This window comes from Oncorhynchus keta, chromosome 18, assembly GCF_023373465.1.
Source record: "Oncorhynchus keta strain PuntledgeMale-10-30-2019 chromosome 18, Oket_V2, whole genome shotgun sequence".
Lineage (NCBI taxonomy): Eukaryota > Metazoa > Chordata > Actinopteri > Salmoniformes > Salmonidae > Oncorhynchus > Oncorhynchus keta.
The window spans coordinates 47303383-47323361 of NC_068438.1; the positions used below are offsets into that span (position 1 = coordinate 47303383).

A 19979-nucleotide genomic window follows, 5' to 3' on the forward strand; every position below is an offset into this window, starting at 1 on the left:
GCTACCATGGGTCTTTATCTCCATTGGCCACTGCAGATGCTAACAGCTACCATGGGTCTTTATTTCCACTGGCCACTGCAGATGCTAACAGCTACCATGGGTCTTTATTTCCACTGGCCACTGCAGATGCTAACAGCTACCATGGGTCTTTATCTCCATTGGCCACTGCAGATGCTAACAGCTACCATGGGTCTTTATCTCCATTGGCCACTGCAGATGCTAACAGCTACCATGGGTCTTTATCTCCACTGGCCACTGCAGATGCTAACAGCTACCATGGGTCTTTATCCCCCCTGGCCACTGCAGATGCTAACAGCTACCATGGGTCTTTATCCCCCTGGCCACAGCAGATGCTAACAGCTACCATGGGTCTTTATCCCCCTGGCCACTGCAGATGCTAACAGCTACCATGGGTCTTTATCTCCACTGGCCACTGCAGATGCTAACAGCTACCATGGGTCTTTATCCCCCTGGCCACTGCAGATGCTAACAGCTAAATCAAATCAAATCAAATCAAATTTATTTATATAGCCCTTCGTACATCAGCTGATATCTCAAAGTGCTGTACAGAAACCCAGCCTAAAACCCCAAACAGCAAACAATGCAGGTGTAAAAGCACGGTGGCTAGGAAAAACTCCCTAGAAAGGCCAAACCTAGGAAGAAACCTAGAGAGGAACCGGGCTATGTGGGGTGGCCAGTCCTCTTCTGGCTGTGCCGGGTAGAGATTATAACAGAACATGACCAAGATGTTGATATATGTTCATAAATGACCAGCATGGTCGAATAATAATAAGGCAGAACAGTTGAAACTGGAGCAGCAGCACAGTCAGGTGGACTGGGGACAGCAAGGAGCCATCATGTCAGGTAGTCCTGGGGCACGGTCCTAGGGCTCAGGTCCTCCGAGAGAGAGAAAGAAAGAGAGAATTAGAGAGAGCATATGTGGGGTGGCCAGTCTTCTTCTGGCTGTGCCGGGTGGAGATTATAACAGAACATGGCCAAGATGTTCAAATGTTCATAAATGACCAGCATGGTTGAATAATGGGTCTTTATCTCCATTGGCCACTGCAGATGCTAACAGCTACCATGGGTCTTTATCGCCACTGGCCACTGCAGATGCTAACAGCTACCATGGGTCTTTATCTCCATTGGCCACTGCAGATGCTAACAGCTACCATGGGTCTTTATCTCCATTGGCCACTGCAGATGCTAACAGCTACCATGGGTCTTTATCCCGCCTGGCCACTGCAGATGCTAACAGCTACCATGGGTCTTTATCCCCCTGGCCACTGCAGATGCTAACAGCTACCATGGGTCTTTATCTCCACTGGCCACTGCAGATGCTAACAGCTACCATGGGTCTTTATCTCCATTGGCCACTGCAGATGCTAACAGCTACCATGGGTCTTTATCCCCCTGGCCACTCCAGATGCTAACAGCTACCATGGGTCTTTATCCCCCTGGCCACTGCAGATGCTAACAGCTACCATGGGTCTTTATCTCCATTGGCCACTGCAGATGCTAACAGCTACCATGGGTCTTTATCTCCCCTGGCCACTGCAGATGCTAACAGCTACCATGGGTCTTTATCCCCCTGGCCACTGCAGATGCTAACAGCTACCATGGGTCTTTATCCCCCCTGGCCACTGCAGATGCTAACAGCTACCATGGGTCTTTATCTCCATTGGCCACTGCAGATGCTAACAGCTACCATGGGTCTTTATTTCCACTGGCCACTGCAGATGCTAACAACTACCATGGGTCTTTATCCCCCTGGCCACTGCAGATGCTAACAGCTACCATGGGTCTTTATCTCCACTGGCCACTGCAGATGCTAACAGCTACCATGGGTCTTTATCCCCCTGGCCACTGCAGATGCTAACAGCTACCATGGGTCTTTATCCCCCTGGCCACTGCAGATGCTAACAGCTACCATGGGTCTTTATCCCCCTGGCCACTGCAGATGCTAACAGCTACCATGGGTCTTTATCTCCATTGGCCACTGCAGATGCTAACAGCTACCATGGGTCTTTATTTCCACTGGCCACTGCAGATGCTAACAGCTACCATGGGTCTTTATCTCCACTGGCCAATGCAGATGCTAACAGCTACCATGGGTCTTTATCCCCCCTGGCCACTGCAGATGCTAACAGCTACCATGGGTCTTTATCTCCATTGGCCACTGCAGATGCTAACAGCTACCATGGGTCTTTATTTCCACTGGCCACTGCAGATGCTAACAGCTACCATGGGTCTTTATCTCCATTGGCCACTGCAGATGCTAACAGCTACCATGGGTCTTTATCTCCACTGGCCACTGCAGATGCTAACAGCTACCATGGGTCTTTATCTCCATTGGCCACTGCAGATGCTAACAGCTACCATGGGTCTTTATTTCCACTGGCCACTGCAGATGCTAACAGCTACCATGGGTCTTTATTTCCACTGGCCACTGCAGATGCTAACAGCTACCATGGGTCTTTATCTCCATTGGCCACTGCAGATGCTAACAGCTACCATGGGTCTTTATCTCCATTGGCCACTGCAGATGCTAACAGCTACCATGGGTCTTTATCCCCCCTGGCCACTGCAGATGCTAACAGCTACCATGGGTCTTTATCTCCACTGGCCACTGCAGATGCTAACAGCTACCATGGGTCTTTATCCCCCTGGCCACAGCAGATGCTAACAGCTACCATGGGTCTTTATCCCCCTGGCCACTGCAGATGCTAACAGCTACCATGGGTCTTTATCTCCACTGGCCACTGCAGATGCTAACAGCTACCATGGGTCTTTATCCCCCTGGCCACTGCAGATGCTAACAGCTAAATCAAATCAAATCAAATCAAATTTATTTATATAGCCCTTCGTACATCAGCTGATATCTCAAAGTGCTGTACAGAAACCCAGCCTAAAACCCCAAACAGCAAACAATGCAGGTGTAAAAGCACGGTGGCTAGGAAAAACTCCCTAGAAAGGCCAAAACCTAGGAAGAAACCTAGAGAGGAACCGGGCTATGTGGGGTGGCCAGTCCTCTTCTGGCTGTGCCGGGTAGAGATTATAACAGAACATGACCAAGATGTTGATATATGTTCATAAATGACCAGCATGGTCGAATAATAATAAGGCAGAACAGTTGAAACTGGAGCAGCAGCACAGTCAGGTGGACTGGGGACAGCAAGGAGCCATCATGTCAGGTAGTCCTGGGGCACGGTCCTAGGGCTCAGGTCCTCCGAGAGAGAGAAAGAAAGAGAGAATTAGAGAGAGCATATGTGGGGTGGCCAGTCTTCTTCTGGCTGTGCCGGGTGGAGATTATAACAGAACATGGCCAAGATGTTCAAATGTTCATAAATGACCAGCATGGTTGAATAATGGGTCTTTATCTCCATTGGCCACTGCAGATGCTAACAGCTACCATGGGTCTTTATCTCCACTGGCCACTGCAGATGCTAACAGCTACCATGGGTCTTTATCCCCCCTGGCCACTGCAGATGCTAACAGCTACCATGGGTCTTTATCTCCACTGGCCACTGCAGATGCTAACAGCTACCATGGGTCTTTATCCCCCCTGGCCACTGCAGATGCTAACAGCTACCATGGGTCTTTATCTCCACTGGCCACTGCAGATGCTAACAGCTACCATGGGTCTTTATCTCCACTGGCCACTGCAGATGCTAACAGCTACCATGGGTCTTTATCTCCACTGGCCACTGCAGATGCTAACAGCTACCATGGGTCTTTATCTCCACTGGCCACTGCAGATGCTAACAGCTACCATGGGTCTTTATCCCCCCTGGCCACAGCAGATGCTAACAGCTACCATGGGTCTTTATCCCCCCTGGCCACTGCAGATGCTAACAGCTACCATGGGTCTTTATCTCCACTGGCCACTGCAGATGCTAACAGCTACCATGGGTCTTTATCCCCCCTGGCCACTGCAGATGCTAACAGCTAACATGGGTCTTTATCTCCATTGGCCACTGCAGATGCTAACAGCTACCATGGGTCTTTATCCCCCCTGGCCACTGCAGATGCTAACAGCTAAATCAAATCAAATCAAATCAAATGTATTTATATAGCCCTTCGTACATCAGCTGATATCTCAAAGTGCTGTACAGAAACCCAGCCTAAAACCCCAAACAGCAAACAATGCAGGTGTAAAAGCACGGTGGCTAGGAAAAACTCCCTAGAAAGGCCAAAACCTAGGAAGAAACCTAGAGAGGAACCGGGCTATGTGGGGTGGCCAGTCCTCTTCTGGCTGTGCCGGGTAGAGATTATAACAGAACATGACCAAGATGTTGATATATGTTCATAAATGACCAGCATGGTCGAATAATAATAAGGCAGAACAGTTGAAACTGGAGCAGCAGCACAGTCAGGTGGACTGGGGACAGCAAGGAGCCATCATGTCAGGTAGTCCTGGGGCACGGTCCTAGGGCTCAGGTCCTCCGAGAGAGAGAAAGAAAGAGAGAATTAGAGAGAGCATATGTGGGGTGGCCAGTCTTCTTCTGGCTGTGCCGGGTGGAGATTATAACAGAACATGGCCAAGATGTTCAAATGTTCATAAATGACCAGCATGGTTGAATAATGGGTCTTTATCTCCATTGGCCACTGCAGATGCTAACAGCTACCATGGGTCTTTATCTCCACTGGCCACTGCAGATGCTAACAGCTACCATGGGTCTTTATCCCCCCTGGCCACTGCAGATGCTAACAGCTACCATGGGTCTTTATCTCCACTGGCCACTGCAGATGCTAACAGCTATCATGGGTCTTTATCCCCCCTGGCCACTGCAGATGCTAACAGCTACCATGGGTCTTTATCTCCACTGGCAACTGCAGATGCTAACAGCTACCATGGGTCTTTATCTCCACTGGCCACTGCAGATGCTAACAGCTACCATGGGTCTTTATCTCCACTGGCCACTGCAGATCCTAACAGCTACCATGGGTCTTTATCTCCACTGGCCACTGCAGATGCTAACAGCTACCATAAGTCTCTATCCCCCCTGGCCACTGCAATTCAACTCAATTTCACAAACAAATACATATTCTAGAATTCTAGAATTCAAACTGATATATTCTATGATTAATTAATAACAGGACCAGTATCCAAATACATACAGTAACTGTTTTCCATGGATGAGATAGTGTTGGTGACTAGAATGGTCCAGACAAGACAAACACAGGTTAATGTGCTACAATTTACCACCGGAGGGCAGTAGAGGCTGACAGGCTGAGGCTCAGGGGTTACCAGTGTTTGGCCATGCTGCAAAATCAAAAGGTTAAGATTAGGGTAAGGCATACGGTTAGCAGTGTGGTTAAGGTTAGGGTAAAAGTTTAAATGTATGTTAAGGTTAGGATTAAGGTTAGGGTTAAGTTTCAAGTCAAATATCAGAGAAAATGTAGAAGTAAATCAAATCAAATTTTATTAGTCACATGCGCCGAACACAACAGTTGTAGACCTTACAGTGACTGGGGGGTGTTCTAGTTGATCTTTTCCCTGTGTAGTCTAGTTTTTGTATGTCTATGTTTCTATGTTGGCCTGGTATGTTTCCCAATCAGAGGCAGCTGTCTATCGTTGTCTCTGATTGGGGATCATATTTAGGCAGCCTTTTCCCGCCTGTTGTTTGTGGGAGCTTGTTTTTGTATTGGCTTTCTTCCTGGGAAGGAGAGGAGGACCAAAATGCAGCATGGTTATTTATAAACATCTTTAATGAAAGATGAAAACGTGAACACTATACAAAATAAGAAAACGTGGAGAAACCGAAACAGTCCTAACTGGTACAAAACACAGAGACAGGAACAATCACCCACAAGATAACGCCCACAAGATCACCCCCAATCAACGATAAACACCTCCCTCTGATTGAGAACCACTCCAGGCAACCATAGACTTACCTAGAACACTCAACTGAACACAACCCCATAGACTACAAAACCCCTAGACAAAACAAGACACATAAATCAGCCATGTCACACCCTGGCCTAACCAACATAATAAAGAAAACACAGAATACTAAGGCCAGGGCGTGACAGTATTGTTGCTTTTGAGCCCTACAAGGCTGTACGTTCGTTTGTTTGTTTCTCTTTATTGTTTTGTTGCTGGCTCACATTTAAATAAATGATGATGAACCCAAACCACGCTGCGCCTTGATCTACCCATTTCGACGAGCGTTACAACGAGCCCCTAACCAACAATGCAGATTTTTTTGAAAGGATAAGAATAAGAAATAAATGTAACAGGTTATTAAAGAGCAGAAGTAAAATAACAACAGCAAGACTATATACAGGGGGGTACCGGTACAGAGTCAATGTGTGGGGGCACCGGTTAGTTGAGGTAATATGTACATGTAGGTAGAGTTATTAAAGTGACTATGCAGAGATGATAACAACAGAGAGTAGCAGTGGTGTAAAAGAGGGGACAATACAAATAGTCTGGGTAGAAATTTGACAAGATGTTCAGGAGTCTTATGGCTTGGGGGTAGAAGCTGATTAGAAGCCTCTTGGACCTAGACTTGGTGCTCCAGTACCGCTTTCCGTGCGGTCGCAGAGAGAACAGTCTTGAGTGGCTGGAGCCTTTGACAATTTTTAGAGCCTTCCTCTTTCTTTATTGTTTATTTCACCTTTATTTCACCAGGTAGGCTAGTTGAGAACACCTTTATTTAGCCAGGTAGGCTAGTTGAGAACACCTTTATTTAACCAGGTAGGCTAGTTGAGAACACCTTTATTTAGCCAGGTAGGCTAGTTGAGAACACCTTTATTAACCAGGTAGGCTAGTTGAGAACACCTTTATTTAGCCAGGTAGGCTAGTTGAGAACACCTTTATTTAACCAGGTAGGCTAGTTGAGAACACCTTTATTTAACCAGGTAGGCTAGTTGAGAACACCTTTATTAAACAGGTAGGCTAGTTGAGAACACCTTTATTTAGCCAGGTAGGCTAGATGAGAACACCTTTATTTAGCCAGGTAGGCTAGTTGAGAACACCTTTATTTAACCAGGTAGGCTAGTTGAGAACACCTTTATTAACCAGGTAGGCTAGTTGAGAACACCTTTATTTAACCAGGTAGGCTAGTTGAGAACACCTTTATTTAGCCAGGTAGGCTAGTTGAGAACACCTTTATTTAGCCAGGTAGGCTAGTTGAGAACACCTTTATTAACCAGGTAGGCTAGTTGAGAACACCTTTATTTAACCAGGTAGGCTAGTTGAGAACACCTTTATTTAGCCAGGTAGGCTAGTTGAGAACACCTTTATTTAGCCAGGTAGGCTAGTTGAGAACACCTTTATTTAACCAGGTAGGCTAGTTGAGAACACCTTTATTTAGCCAGGTAGGCTAGTTGAGAAGACCTTTATTTAACCAGGTAGGCTAGTTGAGAACACCTTTATTTAACCAGGTAGGCTAGTTGAGAACACCTTTATTAACCAGGTAGGCTAGTTGAGAACACCTTTATTTAACCAGATAGGCTAGTTGAGAACACCTTTATTTAGCCAGGTAGGCTAGTTGAGAACACCTTTATTTAGCCAGGTAGGCTAGTTGAGAACACCTTTATTTAACCAGGTAGGCTAGTTGAGAACACCTTTATTTAGCCAGGTAGGCTAGTTGAGAACACCTTTATTTAACCAGGTAGGCTAGTTGAGAACACCTTTATTTAGCCAGGTAGGCTAGTTGAGAACACCTTTATTTAACCAGGTAGGCTAGTTGAGAACACCTTTATTTAACCAGGTAGGCTAGTTGAGAACACCTTTATTTAGCCAGGTAGGCTAGTTGAGAACACCTTTATTTAGCCAGGTAGGCTAGTTGAGAACACCTTTATTTAACCAGGTAGGCTAGTTGAGAACACCTTTATTAACCAGGTAGGCTAGTTGAGAACACCTTTATTTAACCAGGTAGGCTAGTTGAGAACACCTTTATTTAGCCAGGTAGGCTAGTTGAGAACACCTTTATTTAACCAGGTAGGCTAGTTGAGAACACCTTTATTTAACCAGGTAGGCTAGTTGAGAACACCTTTATTTAGCCAGGTAGGCTAGTTGAGAACACCTTTATTTAGCCAGGTAGGCTAGTTGAGAACACCTTTATTTAGCCAGGTAGGCTAGTTGAGAACACCTTTATTTAGCCAGGTAGGCTAGTTGAGAACACCTTTATTTAACCAGGTAGGCTAGTTGAGAACACCTTTATTTAACCAGGTAGACTAGTTGACAACACCTTTATTAACCAGGTAGGCTAGTTGAGAACACCTTTATTTAACCAGATAGGCTAGTTGAGAACACCTTTATTTAGCCAGGTAGGCTAGTTGAGAACACCTTTATTTAGCCAGGTAGGCTAGTTGAGAACACCTTTATTTAACCAGGTAGGCTAGTTGAGAACACCTTTATTTAGCCAGGTAGGCTAGTTGAGAACACCTTTATTTAACCAGGTAGGCTAGTTGAGAACACCTTTATTTAGCCAGGTAGGCTAGTTGAGAACACCTTTATTTAACCAGGTAGGCTAGTTGAGAACACCTTTATTTAGCCAGGTAGGCTAGTTGAGAACACCTTTATTTAGCCAGGTAGGCTAGTTGAGAACACCTTTATTTAACCAGGTAGGCTAGTTGAGAACACCTTTATTTAGCTAGGTAGGCTAGTTGAGAACACCTTTATTTAACCAGGTAGGCCAGTTGAGAACACCTTTATTTAACCAGGTAGGCTAGTTGAGAACACCTTTATTTAGCCAGGTAGGCTAGTTGAGAACACCTTTATTTAACCAGGTAGGCTAGTTGAGAACACCTTTATTTAGCCAGGTAGGCTAGTTGAGAACACCTTTATTTAACCAGGTAGGCCAGGTGAGGACACCTTTATTTAACCAGGTAGGCTAGTTGAGAACACCTTTATTTAGCTAGGTAGGCTAGTTGAGAACACCTTTATTTAGCTAGGTAGGCTAGTTGAGAACACCTTTATTTAGCTAGGTAGGCTAGTTGAGAACACCTTTATTTAGCTAGGTAGGCTAGTTGAGAACACCTTTATTTAGCTAGGTAGGCTAGTTGAGAACACCTTTATTTAGCTAGGTAGGCTAGTTGAGAACACCTTTATTTAGCCAGGTAGGCTAGTTGAGAACACCTTTATTTAACCAGGTAGGCTAGTTGAGAACACCTTTATTTAGCCAGGTAGGCTAGTTGAGAACACCTTTATTTAACCAGGTAGGCTAGTTGAGAACACCTTTATTTAGCCAGGTAGGCTAGTTGAGAACACCTTTATTTAGCCAGGTAGGCTAGTTGAGAACACCTTTATTTAACCAGGTAGGCTAGTTGAGAACACCTTTATTTAGCTAGGTAGGCTAGTTGAGAACACCTTTATTTAACCAGGTAGGCCAGTTGAGAACACCTTTATTTAACCAGGTAGGCTAGTTGAGAACACCTTTATTTAGCCAGGTAGGCTAGTTGAGAACACCTTTATTTAACCAGGTAGGCTAGTTGAGAACACCTTTATTTAGCCAGGTAGGCTAGTTGAGAACACCTTTATTTAACCAGGTAGGCCAGGTGAGGACACCTTTATTTAACCAGGTAGGCCAGGTGAGGACACCTTTATTTAACCAGGTAGGCTAGTTGAGAACACCTTTATTTAGCTAGGTAGGCTAGTTGAGAACACCTTTATTTAACCAGGTAGGCCAGTTGAGAACACCTTTATTTAACCAGGTAGGCTAGTTGAGAACACCTTTATTTAGCCAGGTAGGCTAGTTGAGAACACCTTTATTTAACCAGGTAGGCTAGTTGAGAACACCTTTATTTAGCCAGGTAGGCTAGTTGAGAACACCTTTATTTAACCAGGTAGGCCAGGTGAGGACACCTTTATTTAACCAGGTAGGCCAGGTGAGAACACCTTTATTTAACCAGGTAGGCCAGTTGAGAACAAGTTCTCATTTACAACTTCAACCTGGCCAGGATAAAGCAATGCAGTTCAACACATACAACAACACAGAGTTACACATGGAATAAACAAACATACAATCAATAATACAGTAGGAAAGTCTATATACAGTGAGTATAAAGGAGGTGAGATAAGGGAGGTAATGCAATAAATAGGCCATGGTGGCAAAGTAATTACAATATAACAATTAAACACTGGAATGGTAGGATGTGCAGAAGATGAATGTGCAAGTAGAGATATTGGGGTGCAAAGGAGCAAGATAAATAAATACAGTATGGGGATGAGGTAGATTGTATGGGCTATTTACAGATGAGCTATGTACAGGTGCAGTGATCTGTGAGCTGCTCTGACAGCTGGTGTTTAAAGCTAGTGAGGGAGGTAAGAGTCACCAGCTTCAGATATTTTTGAAGTTCGTTCCAGTCATTGGCAGCAGAGAACTGGAGAGGCGACCAAAGGAAGAATTGGCTTTGGGGGTGACCAGTGAGATATACCTGCTGGAGCGCGTGCTACGGGTGGGTGCTGCTATGGTGACCAGTGAGCTGAGATAAGGCGGGACTTTACCTAACAGAGACTTGTAGATGAAATTGCCTGGTATAGAGGTCCTGGATGACCGGAAGCTTGGCCTCAGTGATGTACTGGGTTGTTCACACTACCCTCTGTAGTGCCTTGTAGTCGGGGTCCGAGCAGTTGCCTTTCCAGGCAGTGATGCTCTCGATGGTGCAACTGTAGAACCTTTTGAGGATCTGAGGACCCATGCCAAACCTTTTCAGTCTCCTGAGGGGGAATAGATTTTGTCGTGCCCTCTTCACGAATGTCTTGGTGTGCTTGGACTATGTTAGTTTGTTGGTGATGTGGACACCAAGGAACTTGGAGCTCTCAACCTACTCCACTGCAGCCCTGTCAATGAGAATGGGGACGTGCTCTGTCATCTTTTATCTGTAGTCCACAATCATCTTCTTTATCTAGGCTGGGCTTCTGACTTTGCAACTTGAGTAGATATTGATGGCCCTGAGCTGCTTATTAGTAGTCTGGCTCAAAGTGGGTCTGGCTCAGAGTGGGTCTGACTCAGAGTGGGTCTGGCTCTAGATCTGGGTCTGTGGAGAGCAGAGAAGAGAGGCTGTTGGCTGCTGGAGCCAGCTGGCTGTAAATCACAGCTCATTTGTAAGCTGTCAGCACAGCAGTCTGCAATTGAAAATGCAGGCCCAGCCAGGAGCCAAATCCCAGGCCCTTGTAGAGAAGGAATGGAGGGAGACTGCATGAGCAGCTGTCATTAGATCCAGAGGGATGCTTCCACTCAATGGTGGGTGTTCATGTACACCAAGGGAAGCCAGCCCCCCCACAATTCTATTTTATTTTTTTCAAATAAACATTTATAATCTATCTTTTGCCTCTCTGTGTCTGTAGCTAAAATTGTCCCTTTCCTAAATTAGCCATGGATGTAGGTAGGGATTTGGACTTGTGGTTTTACTTAATTCTCCATACTGGCCAATGATTACAACGGCGATTTTGATCCAATCATTAATTCATACCTTGTTGTGTCCCCGGCCTGAGAGGATGGAAGTTCAATATGTACGGTCGCTAGATGTAGAAGGCTAATGTTAACTAGCTAACGTTGCCCATGAATGGAAGTTAGACTAGCGAGTAATCATTTTAGCCAAGTAGCCTGGGACAACAAAATATAAAAGCCTGTACTGTATGACAGAGTGAGAGACTATTTCATCAATATGAAAGAGAGGAGTTGTTTCTCTACTTCAACATGTTTTTCTACTTGCATCAATGTGCATGCATGCACACACACACGCACACAAACACGCACGCACGCACGCACGCACGCACGCACGCACGCACGCACGCACGCACACACACACACACACACACACACACACACACACACACACACACACACACACACACACAGAGAAATCAGAACCATGCACATCCACATCATATGTAGCTTATGTTGATTGGACTAAATCGTTATTTTGGTATATTTTAGTTGTCGCTGTATTAGACTAAGCAGAGGGGGGAGTAGCCACGCATCGCTACTGTTTCCACTAGACCCTCTATGCTTCCACTAGACCCTCTATACTTCCGCAAGACCCTCTATGCTTCCAACAGACCCTCTATGCTTCCACTAGACCCTCTATACTTCCAACAGACCCTCTATGCTTCCACTAGACCCTCTATACTTCCACTAGACCCTCTATGCTTCCATCAGAACCTCTATGCTTCCACTAGACCCTCTATGCTTCCAACAGACCCCTATGCTTCCAACAGACCCTCTATGCTTCCACAAGAGCCTCTATGCCTCCACTAGACCCTCTATGCCTCCACTAGACCCTCTATACTTCCACTAGAGCCTCTATGCTTCCACTAGACCCTCTATGCTTCCACCAGACCCTCTATGCCTCCACTAGACCCTCTATGCCTCCACTAGACCCTCTATGCTTCCACTAGACCCTCTATGCTTCCACTAGACCCTCTATGCTTCCACTAGACCCTCTATGCCTCCACTAGACCCTCTATGCTTCCACTAGATCCTCTATGCTTCCACCAGACCCTCTATGCTTCCACCAGACCCTCTATGCTTCCACTAGACCCTCTATGCTTCCACCAGACCCTCTATGCTTCCACTAGACCCTCTATGCTTCCACTAGACCCTCTATGCTTCCACTAGACCCTCTATGCTTCCACTAGACCCTCTATGCCTCCACTAGACCCTCTATGCTTCCACTAGACCCTCTATGCTTCCACTAGACCCTCTATGCTTCCACCAGACCCTCTATGCTTCCACTAGACCCTCTATGCCTCCACTAGACCCTCTATGCCTCCACTAGACCCTCTATGCTTCCACTAGACCCTCTATGCTTCCACTAGACCCTCTATGCTTCCACTAGACCCTCTATGCTTCCACCAGACCCTCTATGCCTCCACTGCTTCCACTGAGAGGAAGGAGAAGAGACTAGGGGTTTAGACTAACACAGAAACAATCACACAGGGACCAACACATACTAGACAGGTGCATGTATTCACACAGGGACCAACACAACCTAGACAGGTGCATGTATTCACACAGGGACCAACACAACCTAGACAGGTGCATGTATTCACACAGGGACCAACACAACCTAGACAGGTGCATGTATTCACACAGGGACCAACACAACCTAGACAGGTGCATGTATTCACACAGGGACCAACACAACCTAGACAGGTGCATGTATTCACACAGGGACCAACACAACCTAGACAGGTGCATGTATTCACACAGGGACCAACACAACCTGGACAGGTGCATGTATTCACACAGGGACCAACACAACCTAGACAGGTGCATGTATTCACACAGGGACCAACACAACCTAGACAGGTGCATGTATTCACACAGAGACCAACACAACCTAGACAGGTGCATGTATTCACACAGAGACCAACACAACCTAGACAGGTGCATGTATTCCCACAGGGACCAACACATACTAGACAGGTGAATGTATTCCCACAGGGACCAACACATACTAGACAGGTGAATGTATTCCCACAGGGACCAACACATACTAGACAGATGCATGTATTCATATAAATGCACATCTCATTTGATAAAAGTTATTTTACCCTAGCAGTTTACCCTAACAACAGACACCAATACAGAATGTTGACAGCCAACATGTCTAGGCTCTGATCCAGCACTCTGAGCTCAGAGACGGACTAACCCTGTCCTGAACCCAGATCTCTGATAGACGGTGATCCGTAAAAGACCAGCTGTAGTCTTCGCATAAGGAGTTCCTTACAATAGTCAGACTGTATGATGAAACACACACACACACACATGTTTGATGACAAACCAAGGGTGAAGTGTTGGGTCAGAGGTCCTACAAGCCTTAATGAAACACCATTTAGTATTTTACAGCATTGGTACAACTACAGTAATTAAATGTATTTTTTGTTTGTGTGTTTGTGTTTTAATCAGAGGAGACCCGTCTTACTCCAACTCTTCCTGAGTTGGTAGCTGGCCCTCCTGGCCCATCTGGCCCCCTAGGACCTCCAGGTACCACTTCAGTTCTGTGTGTGTGTGTGTGTGTGTGTGTGTGTGTGTGTGTGTGTGTGTGTGTGTGTGTGTGTGTGTGTGTGTGTGTGTGTGTGTGTGTGTGTGTGTGTGTGTGTGTAGCTGGTGTTTTTCTCCAAGAATCAGGACGGAACTACAGGTAGTATGGACATGAATATGTTCTGGAACTGTTTCTGTGACATCACAGGTCCCCCTGGACCAATCGGATCAGCAGGAGTTCCAGGTCTCCCAGGGCGAGATGTGAGTACCAAATAGTCTGGTATAATGTCAGAGATGTTACTATGGGGATGGTCAACATTACATAGCAGAGATGTTACTATGGTCACGGTCAACATTACATAACAGAGATGTTACTATGGTCACGGTCAACATTACATAGCAGAGATGTTACTATGGTCACAGTCAGGTCAACATTACATAGCAGAGGTGTTACTATGGTCACAGTCAACATTACATAGCAGAGATGTTACTATGGTCACAGTCAGGTCAACATTACATAGCAGAGGTGTTACTATGGTCACAGTCAACATTACATAGCAGAGATGTTACTATGGTCACAGTCAGGTCAACATTACATAGCAGAGGTGTTACTATGGTCACAGTCAACATTACATAGCAGAGATGTTACTATGGTCACAGTCAACATTACATAGCAGAGATGTTACTATGGTCACAGTCAGGTCAACATTACATAGCAGAGATGTTACTATGGTCACAGTCAACATTACATAGCAGAGATGTTACTATGGTCACAGTCAGGGTGACATTACATAGCAGAGATGTTACTATGGTCACGGTCAACATTACATAGCAGAGATGTTACTATGGTCACAGTCAACATTACATAGCAGAGATGTTACTATGGTCACAGTCAGGTCAACATTACATAGCAGAGATGTTACTATGGTCACGGTCAGGTCAACATTACATAGCAGAGATGTTACTATGGTCACGGTCAGGTCAACATTACATAGCAGAGATGTTACTATGGTCACGGTCAGGTCAACATTACATAGCAGAGATGTTACTATGGTCACAGTCAGGTCAACATTACATAGCAGAGATGTTACTATGGTCACGGTCAGGTCAACATTACATAGCAGAGATGTTACTATGGTCAAGGTCAGGTCAACATTACATAGCAGAGATGTTACTATGGTCACGGTCAGGTCAACATTACATAGCAGAGATGTTACTATGGTCACGGTCAGGTCAACATTACATAGCAGAGATGTTACTATGGTCACGGTCAACATTACATAGCAGAGATGTTACTATGGTCACGGTCAGGTCAACATTACATAGCAGAGATGTTACTATGGTCACGGTCAGGTCAACATTACATAGCAGAGATGTTACTATGGTCACGGTCAGGTCAACATTACATAGCAGAGATGTTACTATGGTCACGGTCAGGTCAACATTACATAGCAGAGATGTTACTATGGTCACGGTCAGGTCAACATTACATAGCAGAGATGTTACTATGGTCAAGGTCAACATTACATAGCAGAGATGTTACTATGGTCACAGTCAACATTACATAACAGAGATGTTACTATGGTCACGGTCAACATTACATAGCAGAGATGTTACTATGGTCACAGTCAACATTACATAACAGAGGTGTTACTATGGTCACAGTCAACATTACATAGCAGAGATGTTACTATGGTCACAGTCAGGTCAACATTACATAGCAGAGATGTTACTATGGTCAAGGTCAGGTCAACATTACATAGCAGAGATGTTACTATGGTCACAGTCAACATTACATAGCAGAGATGTTACTATGGTCAAGGTCAGGTCAACATTACATAGCAGAGATGTTACTATGGTCACAGTCAACATTACATAGCAGAGATGTTACTATGGTCACGGTCAGGTCAACATTACATAGCAGAGATGTTACTATGGTCACGGTCAGGTCAACATTACATAGCAGAGATGTTACTATGGTCACGGTCAGGTCAACATTACATAGCAGAGATGTTACTATGGTCACGGTCAGGTCAACATTACATAGCAGAGATGTTACTATGGTCACGGTCAGGTCAACATTACATAGCAGAGATGTTACTATGGTCACGGTCAGGTCAACATTACATAGCAGAGATGTTACTATGGTCACGGTCAACATTACATAGCAGAGATGTTACTATGGTCACGGTCAGGTCAACATTACATAGCAGAGATGTTACTATGGTCACGGTCAGGTCAACATTACATAGCAGAGATGTTACTATGGTCACGGTCAACATTACATAGCAGAGATGTTACTATGGTCAAGGTCAGGTCAACATTACATAGCAGAGATGTTACTATGGTCACAGTCAACATTACATAGCAGAGATGTTACTATGGTCACGGTCAGGTCAACATTACATAGCAGAGATGTTACTATGGTCACGGTCAACATTACATAGCAGAGATGTTACTATGGTCACAGTCAGGTCAACATTACATAGCAGAGATGTTACTATGGTCACGGTCAGGTCAACATTACATAGCAGAGATGTTACTATGGTCACAGTCAGGTCAACATTACATAGCAGAGATGTTACTATGGTCAAAGTCAACATTACATAGCAGAGATGTTACTATGGTCACAGTCAGGTCAACATTACATAGCAGAGGTGTTACTATGGTCAAAGTCAACATTACATAGCAGAGATGTTACTATGGTCACGGTCAGGTCAACATTACATAGCAGAGATGTTACTATGGTCACGGTCAGGTCAACATTACATAGCAGAGATGTTACTATGGTCACGGTCAGGTCAACATTACATAGCAGAGATGTTACTATGGTCACAGTCAACATTACATAGCAGAGATGTTACTATGGTCAAGGTCAACATTACATAGCAGAGATGTTACTATGGTCAAAGTCAACATTACATAGCAGAGATGTTACTATGGTCACGGTCAGGTCAACATTACATAGCAGAGATGTTACTATGGTCACGGTCAGGTCAACATTACATAGCAGAGATGTTACATTATGGTCATGGTCGGTCAACATTACATAGCAGAGATGTGGTACGGTCAACATTACATGGTCATGGTCAGGTCAACATTACATAGCAGAGATGTTACTATGGTCACAGTCAACATTACATAGCAGAGATGTTACTATGGTCACGGTCAGGTCAACATTACATAGCAGAGATGTTACTATGGTCACGGTCAGGTCAACATTACATAGCAGATGTTACTATGTTACATTACATAGCAGAGATGTTACTATGGTCAGGTCAACATTACATAGCAGAGATGTTACTATGGTCAGTCAACATTACATAGCAGTGATGTTACTATGGTCACAGTCAACATTACATAGCAGAGATGTTACTATGGTCACAGTCAACATTACATAACAGAGGTGTTACTATGGTCACAGTCAACATTACATAGCAGAGATGTTACTATGGTCACAGTCAGGTCAACATTACATAGCAGAGATGTTACTATGGTCACGGTCAGGTCAACATTACATAGCAGAGATGTTACTATGGTCACAGTCAACATTACATAGCAGAGATGTTACTATGGTCACGGTCAGGTCAACATTACATAGCAGAGATGTTACTATGGTCACAGTCAACATTACATAGCAGAGATGTTACTATGGTCACGGTCAGGTCAACATTACATAGCAGAGATGTTACATAGCAGAGATGTTACTATGGTCACGGTCAGGTCAACATTACATAGCAGAGATGTTATGGTCACGGTCAGGTCAACATTACATAGCAGAGATGTTACTATGGTCAGTCAACATTACATAGCAGAGATGTTACTATGGTCAGGTCAACATTTACAGAGATGTTATGGTATGGTACAACAATGGTCAGGTCAACATTACATAGCAGAGATGTTAGCAGAGATGTTACTATGGTCACGGTCAGGTCAACATTACATAGCAGAGATGTTACTATGGTACACGGTCAGGTCAACATTACATAGCAGAGATGTTACTATGGTCACGGTCAACATTAGGTCAACATTACATAGCAGAGATGTTACTATGGTCACGGTCAGGTCAACATTACATAGCAGAGATGTTACTAGGTCAACATTACATAGCAGAGATGTTACTCAACATGGTCAAGGTCAGGTCAACATTACATAGCAGAGATGTTACTATGGTCACGGTCAGGTCATTACATTACAGAGATGTTACTATGGTCACGGTCAACATTACATAGCAGAGATGATGTTACATTATGGTCATGGTCAGGTCAACATTACATAGCAGAGATGTTACTATGGTCACGGTCAGGTCAACATTACATAGCAGAGATGTTACTATGGTCACGGTCAACATTACATAGCAGAGATGTTACTATGGTCAGGTCAGGTCAACATTACATAGCAGAGATGTTACTATGGTCACAGTCAACATTACATAGCAGAGATGTTACTATGGTCACGGTCAGGTCAACATTACATAGCAGAGATGTTAGCAGAGATTTTACTATGGTCACGGTCAGGTCAACATTACATAGCAGAGATGTTACTATGGTCACGGTCAGGTCAACATTACATAGCAGAGATGTTACTATGGTCACAGTCAGGTCAACATTACATAGCAGAGATGTTACTATGGTCAGTCAACATTACATAGCAGAGATGTTACTATGGTCACAGTCAGGTCAACATTACATAGCAGAGATGTTACTATGGTCAAAGTCAACATTACATAGCAGAGATGTTACTATGGTCACGGCCAGGTCAACATTACATAGCAGAGATGTTACTATGGTTACGGTCAGGTCAACATTACATAGCAGAGATATTACTATGGTCACGGTCAACATTACATAGCAGAGATGTTACTATGGTCACGGTCAGTCAACATTACATAGCAGAGATGTTACTATGGTCACAGGTCAACATTACATAGCAGAGATGTTACTATGGTCAGTCAGGTCAACATTACATAGCAGAGATGTTACTATGGTCACGGTCAGGTCAACATTACATAGCAGAGATGTTACTATGGTCACGGTCAGGTCAACATTACATAGCAGAGATGTTACTATGGTCACGGTCAACATTACATAGCAGAGATGTTACTATGGTCAAGGTCAACATTACATAGCAGAGATGTTCATGGTCAGGTCAACATTACATAGCTGAGATGTTACTATGGTCACGGTCAGGTCAACATTACATAGCAGAGATGTTACTATGGTCACAGGTCAACATTACATAGCAGAGATGTTACTATGGTCAGCATGGTCAGGTCAACATTACATAGCAGAGATGTTACTATGGTCACTATGGGTCAACATTACATAGCAGATGTTACTATACATAGCAGAGATGTTACTATGGTCAGGTCAACATTACATAGCAGAGATGTTACTATGGTCATGGTCGGTCAGGTCAACATTACATAGCAGAGATGTTACTATGGTCATGGTCAGGTCAACATTACATAGCAGAGATGTTACTATGGTCAGCAGAGATGGTCAACATTACATAGCAGAGATGTTACTATGGTCATGGTCAGGTCAACATTACATAGCAGAGATGTTACTATGGTCTATGGTCAGGTCAACATTACATAGCAGAGATGTTACTATGGTATGGTCAGGTCAACATTACATAGCAGATGTTACTATGGTTACATTACATAGCAGAGATGTTACTATGGTCAGGTCAACATTACATAGCAGAGATGTTACTATGGTCACAGAGGTCAGGTCAACATTACATAGCAGAGATGTTACAGAGATGTTACTATGGTCACGGTCAGGTCAACATTACATAGCAGAGATGTTACTATGGTCACGGTCAGGTAGCAGAGATGTTACTATGGTCACGGTCAACATTACATAGCAGAGATGTTACTATGGTCACGGTCAGGTCAACATTACATAGCAGAGATGTTACTAGATTTAGCAGACTATGGTCAGGTCAACATTACATAGCAGAGATGTTACTATGGTCACAGAGGTCAGGTCAACATTACATAGCAGAGATGTTACTATGGTCACGGTCAGG

The 19979-nt window shown here is 44.4% G+C and overlaps 1 protein-coding gene across 3 annotated transcripts in view; it reads left to right on the forward strand.

Moving 5' to 3' along the window:
- The window catches only part of LOC118374804 (collagen alpha-1(XXVI) chain-like), a 107705-nt gene that overhangs the window by 40164 nt on the left and 47562 nt on the right, over positions 1 to 19979 (forward strand). For all 3 annotated transcript variants that reach the window (XR_008068767.1, XM_052468613.1, XM_052468612.1), the window contains exons 8-9: positions 13869 to 13946; positions 14152 to 14204. Coding sequence is in view for 2 of the 3 variants with exons in the window: in XM_052468613.1 (XP_052324573.1) it covers positions 13869 to 13946; positions 14152 to 14204 (131 nt within the window). In the remaining variant the exon portion in view is untranslated. The remainder of the gene's footprint in view (positions 1 to 13868; positions 13947 to 14151; positions 14205 to 19979) is intronic.